At 43.1% G+C, this 9,241-nt stretch overlaps 1 protein-coding gene across 1 annotated transcript in view; it reads right to left on the bottom strand.

The window, feature by feature from the left end:
* Window positions 1–9,241, bottom strand: part of LOC107654452 (trinucleotide repeat-containing gene 6A protein-like) — a 39,671-nt gene that overhangs the window by 13,366 nt on the left and 17,064 nt on the right. The window contains exons 3-10 of the mRNA XM_016441521.1: window positions 7,889–8,206; window positions 7,163–7,210; window positions 2,419–4,971; window positions 1,115–1,324; window positions 802–965; window positions 565–642; window positions 386–437; window positions 177–304 (exon numbers count right to left, since the gene is read on the bottom strand). Coding sequence (XP_016297007.1) covers window positions 177–304; window positions 386–437; window positions 565–642; window positions 802–965; window positions 1,115–1,324; window positions 2,419–4,971; window positions 7,163–7,208 — 3,231 coding nt within the window. The 5' untranslated portion in view covers window positions 7,209–7,210; window positions 7,889–8,206. The remainder of the gene's footprint in view (window positions 1–176; window positions 305–385; window positions 438–564; window positions 643–801; window positions 966–1,114; window positions 1,325–2,418; window positions 4,972–7,162; window positions 7,211–7,888; window positions 8,207–9,241) is intronic.

Below are 9,241 nucleotides of genomic sequence, written 5' to 3'. Positions count from 1 at the left end.
AAAAAAGGTTGAGATCGGCTGGTCTTGAAGCCATAAGCATTAAATTTTGATATCATGAGGTCTTTAAATTGCATTCTCGTCCCATAGAGGGTGCTAGAGTACCGAACAAGCAGGAATACAAGACCGGACAAAATTAAGCCTCCATTACTGTTATAGGAGGATAGGAAATAACTGACCTTATCCATATAGGGGTTACGGTCTATAGTGGAGTCTTTGTGGATCTGGTGGCGTGAAGCAGGATTTTTCCCATACTCTCCGATATTAAGAACATGCTTGTCAACATCAATGCGCTTGTCTGTCATTCCTGCAGAAGATGAGAAGAATTCATAGATTTGACAAAATCATGCTAATATCAGTACTGGAGGAGCATGTGAATGTGACCTACCTCCAGACATATCCATCTTATTGCTCTTCAGGGAGTCTTCAGCGGAATCCCTCTGTAAAATGACAAAAAAGCGTCAACGTGCTATCTAATAACTATGCTCCATAAAGGATTTGGGGACACATAATACTTGGTATAACATGTTTCACATAAACCTATAGCAATCAAGACTTGATCCTTACAGGGTACATGTTGTTGAACTGTTTCACAAACTGATTCATCCATGGAGAATCATCTTGCTTGTTGGGTCCTTTGTTCAGCTAATGGAAAGAAGGGTAGAAAATAAATAAGCAAGCAAAACGTACACATAATTTTGTCCTCGCTATTAGATTTAACAGTAAATTCAGTGAATGACACTTTAAACATTTCTGCCAGGCTAAATGAGGTCTTAATTATTAATTATTCATCTTAATTATTACCTTTGGAGTCATCTTCTTGTAGGGCCAGTTTCCAGTTTGGTTAACTTCTTGTGATGGATTGTTGTTCCACATGCCTATCTCTACTTCCACTTCCTCCTCCCAGTTGGAGTGCCCCGTCATGGACATCTCCTCTCCACCCCAGTTATCTTGCATAGGTTTGGATCCTAAAAAGCCAAAATCAAATTAAAAATGAGAAGAAAAAAAAAAATCAAACACAATTTACATTGGAAAAGCTAAACAAAACAAGAAGAAATTAAGTCAAAGAAAGAAAAATCAAAGAAAGTTCTTTGCCCCAATTGGGGATGGGACGTACCAGACTTGTGCTGTGACTGCTGTCCTATAGCAGCGTTGCTCCAGCCACTGCCTCCTGAGTTTTGCCTCCCCGGCTCTTCCCAGCTGGAACCTGTATCAGCAGGCTTTCCCCAAGCAGACGTGCCATTGTCCACAGTGACAGGTGGAGCAGCATGCTCACCCCAGGTAGAGGACTCCATTTTTTGTGGCCCACCATATGGCTCTCCCCACCCTGTGATCACAAAGCAAAAATAAACAAATAAATAAATACTAATGATCCCCCCAAATGGCTCTCCCCCCCCTGTGATCAAAAAAAAAAAAAAACCATGATCAAAGACCAGTATACAAAATGCTATATTGTTCTGCACAAAAACTAGTGAATGCAACAAATGAGAGGATGGCACAATTAAAAGGCATATTACTATTTTGTAAGCAAACTGAAATCGGTCAGAGCAAACAAAAATCAAAGTGTAACGCATAAGCTACATAGAAAATAACTATGCAACAACTAATTTGCATCTAAAAATATTTAAAGGGGTCATATGATGTTTTTTTAAAGATATTTAGTCTTTGCAACTTCAGGGATCTTATCTATGCACAATCAGCTTGTAACACTCCAAAGAGAAGGGAAAACTTGAAATCGCATCATATGACTCCTTTAACATACTTGACTGAAATCTATTAAAGACAATGCAATTAATATTTACAAAAACTTCAAAATGGGATTGGACTGTACTTGCAAACTTTCCAATAGCCCAAATCCGACTCTTGCATAAACATGCTTATGTAAGCTTTGTTTACTCTGAAGTCCTTCTGATGGATCAGCTTACATTTAACCACTGAGCTTTTTGCACTTTCACCATCCAGCATATGCCCTGAATACTTCATTCAAAAATAGCCCTGTTCATGTGTGCCCTGCTGCTCAAGTTGCTGCCATATGACTGCACCATCGGCCACAATGTAACCAAAGCCTATTTTTCCCTGAGCACAGCTTATCCACAGCCAATTCCAAATGAAGTAGGAACACTATTTGCACATGCACCTTAACATTTTCTGTTTGGCAAATAATTAAAAATTAATGGAAAAAGCTGCACTTTTACAAAGTATATACATTCCTCTGCACTGCATAAACACATTTATATATAGACACATGCACAAACACTTGCTTGTAAGTTCAGAGCTTGTCAGTGCCGTAAGCATTAGAGGAAAGGGGTGGGAAGAAAAAGCGCATCCAGAGAAATTCCAAAGGGATGACTGCATGACTTAAGATAAATATAATGTGTGAGTAATAATTGCCAAGGCACTGCCAAAAAGGAAGACACCCACCTGAGTTGCAGTTCTTTTCCTTTGGGGCCATGGCGCTTTGGGCTTGAGGGGGCTGAGAAACAGCCATGCCATCCTGCTCTCCAGCAGTGTTCTTGTTCCACATATTTACGTTGTTGCAGTTATATTTGTTGGGATCTCCCCATGCTGAAGTACCATCATCGATCTCCATTCTACGCCTGATGGATTCTGGTGATGGATCTTCCCATCCAGTGGATTCTTCTTCTTTGGAGGCAGTAGGCATCGGGCCTACCAGCCATCCTGTAGGCTTGTTCTGACCAGGGGCTCCAGTCTGAGAGGTGCTCCCACTCCTGAACGTTCCCATGCTGGAATCTTGGGACTTGCCCCACTCTGAAGAGTTGTGCGGTTTTGTATTTTCGCCCCAGGTGGGGTTGGAGTGGCTTGATTTGATTGGCTCGCGCCAGGTTTGGTTTTGATTGTTGGTCTTGGGTGGCTCTCCCCATCCTGTGGTTGGACCACTCTGGTCAGGAGTGTTGGTGCCTCCGCTGCCTCCCCAGGTGTTGCTTGTCCCGCACCGCCCCGGCTCACTCCAGGCCGATCCAGAGCGGTCACCGTCACTGTCCCAGCCTCCTGAACCAGACTTCTGGGGCTCTCCCCAATGGTTTCCCTTCGGGCCTTCTCCGCCCCATCCCTGCTTTGCCTTCGGCGGATTATTCCAAGAGGAGGACTTCTCGTCCTTGGTGCCATTCCATGAGGAGCCACCCTTGTTCATTGTAACAGAAGGGGCATCCTCCCATCCACTTTGCCCAACTGGGCCTTTGGTTTCTCCCCAGCCAGTTGAAGGTTTAGTTTCAGTCCACCCAGACACTGAAGAATCGCTACTTTTGTTGGTGCTGGGTCCATCTCCCCAACCACCCGAGTTAGACGCCTGAGGGGGAGCGCTACCCCAGCCTGTATGTCCATTTCCTGTCTTTTTATCAGAGCTTGAAACATCCCACGCAGTGTTCTGGTGGACTGGAGTTTGTCCCCACCCCGTGTTGGACAGCACCCTGGGGTCCACGTCAATTTTAGAGGGAGCTGCATTGATCGTGCCCTGCTGATTACCTCTCCTTCGGTTGCCACCACATTGCCCATCCCTCTCACTGCGACCTCCCAAGCTCTCTCCACTTCCTTCACTGCCTGTAGATTTGTTCCATGTGCTGCCTTGTGACGCTTGACCGGAGCTCCCTATACCAAGAGCATCATCCTCCAAGGACTTCCATCCATTTGTTCCCTTCCTGCTCCCATTCGTGCTATCATTGGAATGCTGACTGTTGCTGGGCAAAGTGTTCCACTCCCCGTTTGAGACCTTAGTGCCAGTGTTTGAAGAGGATGAGGAAGAGGAAGACGAGGAGGAGGAGGCACTCCCCCAAGGGCGAGGGATCCCAGCTGGGCCCACACCACTGCCTGCTCCCCAAGACATACTTTGTGAGGTAGCGGGTGCTGAGTCCCAACCTCCTCCACGACCGCCCATTCCGTTATTATTATTATTCTTTAAAGAAGCAGCACTCACAGAGGAGCCATTGGCTCCAGACTGCATTAGAGTTGCATTCACAGTGTCGCCCACAGCTTGGCCTTTAGGGATGGGACATTTGTCTCCAGAGTAATTAGTGCCGGACGGAACGCCCCATGCTGTACCATAAGACCCGCTGTTGATTCTCTCACTGTTGCCATGTTGAGAAATGGAAGTGCCATTAGAGACTGGAGATATAGGGAGCTGAGGGGAGCCCCCTGTACTCATAGGCCAAGCTTCGTGCCCTGGGGGCTGTTCATTCATCTGCATTGAACCTGTAGAGTCTGGTAAACTAGAGGTCATCGTGTTAGTAGTGTTATTTGGTCCATTAAATTCAGTGTTAAGGTTTTGAGGCTGCCCACTTGGAACCTTGTTTGTACCATTGACTTCAGCTTCGGACATATTTTCCTGCAGGCATCCCCAGGACATCTTAGAGTTGATACTCTGCATGCTGGGTGTTTGACCTATGGTGCTTTGTTGAGTGTTGGTGCCACCATTTCCGTTCCCCGCAGGCCCATGGGGGTTGGGCCCAGTGTTCTGAAGAACGGGCCAGGCACCATGGTTGGCATTTGGGTTCAAAGTGCTTGGATTTATACCTACATTGGTTGAGGAACCTTGGGTACCCCATGCATTTATTTTGCCATGGCTACTTTCTGCCAGCTTGCTGCTGGGGCCCTCGCCAGAGCCTTGACATGTGCTTAGCATCGAGCCATTGGATACACCCCAAGGCCCCTTAACACTCCCATTACCCACATTATTGCTGCCATTTGCAACCATGAAATGAGAACCTTGTCTATTGCCATTGTTGTCACCACCAGTGCTCCCAGACGCCATCATACTAAGATTTTTTTCTGACCCAGAGCTGGAGGCAGAGTCAGCATCCATACATTCTGAGGCTAACTCTGGGTCACTACCAGTGATGGAGGGCCAGGGTCCCTTATCTACAATAACTTTTCCCCAGTTGCTGTTCGAGTTGCTGCAAGGTGAGCCAGAGCTCCATGGTGAATTTTCATACTGAGGCTCCAGGCCAGCATGTTCCAAACCTGTGATCACAAATAAAAGGTAAAATCAGTTCAGATGGCATAAAGAAAGAAAGATAGAAAGAGAGAAAGAGAGAGAAAGAAAGAAAGAAAGAAAGAAAGAGAGAGAGAGAGAGAGAGAGAAAATGGAAATGCTTCTGTTTTTGGACTAAATTCAGACAAGTGGACAAAAGAAAATCATGACAATAAAATATGGATGTATGTGTGTCACAGTTTGTGCAACAGCTTCGCAAAAGGAGATTGAACAGTAACATAAGACACTAAGGGACTGAAACATATGAACTTGTATATAAAACAAAAATATAAATCCCAATCCTGATTTAGTTACACTGTATCCTTGTACTTTATCAATGATTAACTGTAAAACACCCAGTGCAAACAACACATTCTAAAACACAAGCCAAATGCTGTACATAAACAATATCCTGAAAATATTAACATTTGGTAGACTTTGTCCAGAATTTATAATAACTTGCCCATTTATGGATTATGCGACAATGGCTAACTGCCCACAGGCCCCGTCTCTGTCCTGCTGAGAGGTGTCTCACTCAAGCCAGACTGAAACGGTAGTAGATCTGCCACCATTTTGTAGCAGCAGATCATGATCATGCTGCATGCCAGGATAGAGGAGGGAAAGACAGACGACTGCTTACAGCAACACTAAGTGTGAAGCGTCTCTGAAAGTTCACTGATTTTACGTAGATGTGGCAAGTGCGGCACTAAACTTTAACAATAACGCAACTGCTGTGTTCCTTAAAATAAATTTTCTGCTCTTGCGTTCATATTTTTCTGCAAGATGGCTGCCAAGCTTCCTTGAGCACTGTTCTCTTGCCAAGTCTGAGACTTTCTCCTTGGCTGTGTTACCAAGAGAAATGGGAAGACAAAGAAACACAGACAGTCTCACTGCTGGTCTCGAGTAAACGGTTTGTTTAAGAGTGACTCAATAAAATGGGAGATTCTGTTGAAGGTCACTGAGGTAAAGGAAAATTACAGTTACATTTCGATCTAGTATTTCATCTCTCCAGGGGAGACTAAAAGAGTTGTCAACCAAGAAGAGACTTGTAGACTCCAAGGGGATAGAACAATGGAAATTCTGTCATCACGTCATTCCAAAATTATCTCCCTTTCTTCTGTTGAACACAAAAGATATTTTGTCCATATAATTGAAGTCAATGGTGTCCAAAACAACCTTGGACACCACTAACTCTCTTTGTATGGACGAAAAAAAAATTATTCCACTAAAGTCAGTCAGTCATACAAGTTTGGAATGATGAGTGTCAGTAAATGATTACAGACTTTTCAATCTTTGATGAAATATCCCTAAAAGTAGACTTGTTCTGTGTTATGGGCAAAGTGTACAATCGCTGACTTGCATTGTAAAACTAATTCAGAAAAGTGAGAACTTTGTACCAATTTGCAGCACTACTGCTCTGGCCTTTCATTAAACAGGAAAAACACAGATTTGGCAGAAAAAAAAAAAAATGGAAAAGTCAGTCTATCCATGCCAAGACATTATGATGGATTTCTTGCAAGACATTGTAGAGCAACTGGTTAAATTTAGATTATCAAAATTACTTAAAGTCTGTGTAAAGTCAATATTAAATGTGTGTTCTGGGTTTTTCACACCACAGAAAAATGTGTTATTAACCACCCAGCCAAATTTGAATGCTAAAAAAAACCGCCAAGTGAATAAAATAAGCTATCAAAATCGTGAAAAAATAAGCAGTATTCTCTGCTCTCAGACGCTGGGGGCGTGTCCGCTGGTGGCGCTGAAACCACACCCACTCACGGAAAAGCTGCCGTCTCTCTCTCAACTGTCTTCCCTCTGCGGCTTATTTAAATGAGGAGACCGAGCTGTTTTGTAAATTATTGCACCCAGGTATTATGCATTTACGTGACGAAGGCATAGATAACTAGCAACCTCTAGGCCAGGGGTCGGCAAGTAAGTTTGGCATCAGGCCCAAAAAAATTTGCGCCACTAGATGGCAGGCCAGAACATAGTCAAAGGATAATTTCTTGATTTGAGCCCGAAAACTCAAGTTTGCTCAAACTCAACGTGAACTTACCTGGGTAAAAACCGAAACTGGCTTCGTGCTACAGGCCACAGGTCTTTAGGTGACTTTTGAACTTAACACACACTAAACAAAAATGGTAAACAACAGCACATGGTAAGGAAAAAGAAAAAGTGAGTCACCTGTTTGGTTAGGGGAGTGGCTGACGGAATCCCGAATGGGAGCCATGCCTACAAAACAAAGAGCAACACCATGAGGAAAACCAGCTACATGAAGCCACGAAATAGGCCTCAACACCAATTAAACGGCCACATGTTAAGACCATGCAGCAAACATAATCACTTATTTATACAGCTATGACCTAAGAATTTCAATTCAACAAAATTAAAACAGTAGAATGTAAACAAAGATCAAGATCTTTCATTAGAAGACATGCTACTTTTTACATGAGTGACTCCATTAGCTTGACTGTACCGAAATGGCAACCACTGGCAAAAATAATGGCTTTCATTACATTACTTCAGAATTGTATACTAAAAAAGCAACTGGGGACATAAAATATTATTTTGGATACTTTGGAAATGTATGGGAGAACTAACACAGTCAATCAGACAAAGCTTGCAATCTAAAAATGATAAAATGATGGTAAATTTATTCACCTGACTACTAAAAACAAACAAACAAAAAAAACAAAAACAAAAAAACAAAGATACATTTTGATTTTTAGTTTGGGGAAAAATAAAGTACCCCATGAACACACATATCTGTCCTTGTATGTTTACCTAACATGCCTGAAACACCTCTGCCTATCAGCAATGGCTAACTTTAAACATAGGCCTACATATCATGGATCTCAGCACACCTGGCTGATCCGTAACCCACAAGGTCATTACTCAGAGCACCAGTACCTGAGAGGTGGATTTGGGCGCAGTGTAGGACAGACCTCTCAGTTGTAAGCTCCCCTGGCTGGCTAGAGTTGAGCTGCACTTGAGTTCCCAGGGTGGCAGCGAGGACCGTGAGGGATTGCCCACGCTTCAACAGCTGTTTCTGTTTGTGCTGACAGAGACACGACGGAACTTCACAGAGCGGGTACCGAGGCAGGGCTTGGGGCTGGCCGCTGGCTGGGGCCCTCTTGGCATTGCTGATGGCGCAGGTTACAGTGGAGGTGCTGCTGTTCTAATTGGCAGACTGAGGCTGGCTGAAACTGGACTTGATATGTTCTGGCACTGAAATCAAAATAAAAACAGGAATTCAAAACATTTTCCCCCATTACTGGATTACCACTTACTACAATAACATTTGGTACCCTACATGCGAAACTCTGTGTATGTCAGTTTTCTTTGTGGAATTTTTCCACACCCGGAGATGTAAAAAACATCCCAGAAGTAAAACAAAAAAAATAATTGAATCTCATTAGAAACTGACCTCATTTTAAACTGAAGGCCAATAATCTAAATAAGATAGGACTGTGTTTAAGTTATCTACTTGGTTTTCTTATAGAACATATAGAGCCAGCCAGTGTTTCTGCTAGGTTTACAGCTTTGGGGGACATATTTGTTCTGACATTTTCAGACGCGCACTCTTTGTCCGCTGGTGGGAGTGTGCTCACTTGTGTAGGGCCCTATGAAATCAATTTTATTTTTTACCAAATTCCATTTTATGTTTTTTTTTTACGAATTCTGTTTTTTCCATTTTAATTTTTCTGGATTCCGCTTTTTTCTGTTTTGACTCTTTTTTAAAGGGGTCATGTGATGCTATTTTAAAGATCATTATTTTGTGTATTTTGTGTAACAGAATATGTTGACATGCTTTAATGTTGAAAGCTGGCTTTAGCCTTAAGCTACTGTGAGAGCGAAGACAAGTTCAAGTAGGCCTGCACGATTAATCGTTTGTAAACCGAAATCGCGATTTGAAAGGGTGCGATTTTCAAATCGCAAGAGCTGCGATTATTTCGATGAAGGACTATCAGAGATTTAACAAGCAGCTATGTCGTTTTTGACAGTTTGATTCATGCGCATTTTACTTTGATGCAGAGTTTAACCAATAGGGGGCATTCACTGCACGTGCTGACTGAACCAGCAAATAACGCCGTTTGGAAAAGAAAAGCGCGAGTGGAAGCAGCAGTTCAACTTCCCAACGAAGTGTGTCTGCAGACGACTTGGTACCTAAACGAAAAAGCACCGCATATGTTTGGAATTATTTTGGATTTCGACGTTCTGATGTACTTCAAAGGCAAGTACTTTGTAAAACCTGCCGAACGT

This window comes from Sinocyclocheilus anshuiensis, unplaced genomic scaffold (assembly GCF_001515605.1).
Source record: "Sinocyclocheilus anshuiensis isolate Anshui unplaced genomic scaffold, SAMN03320099.WGS_v1.1 scaffold419, whole genome shotgun sequence".
Taxonomy (NCBI): Eukaryota; Metazoa; Chordata; class Actinopteri; order Cypriniformes; family Cyprinidae; genus Sinocyclocheilus; species Sinocyclocheilus anshuiensis.
The sequence above is the reverse complement of the archived record's forward strand: the minus strand, read 5'-3'. Positions and strand labels throughout refer to the sequence as shown.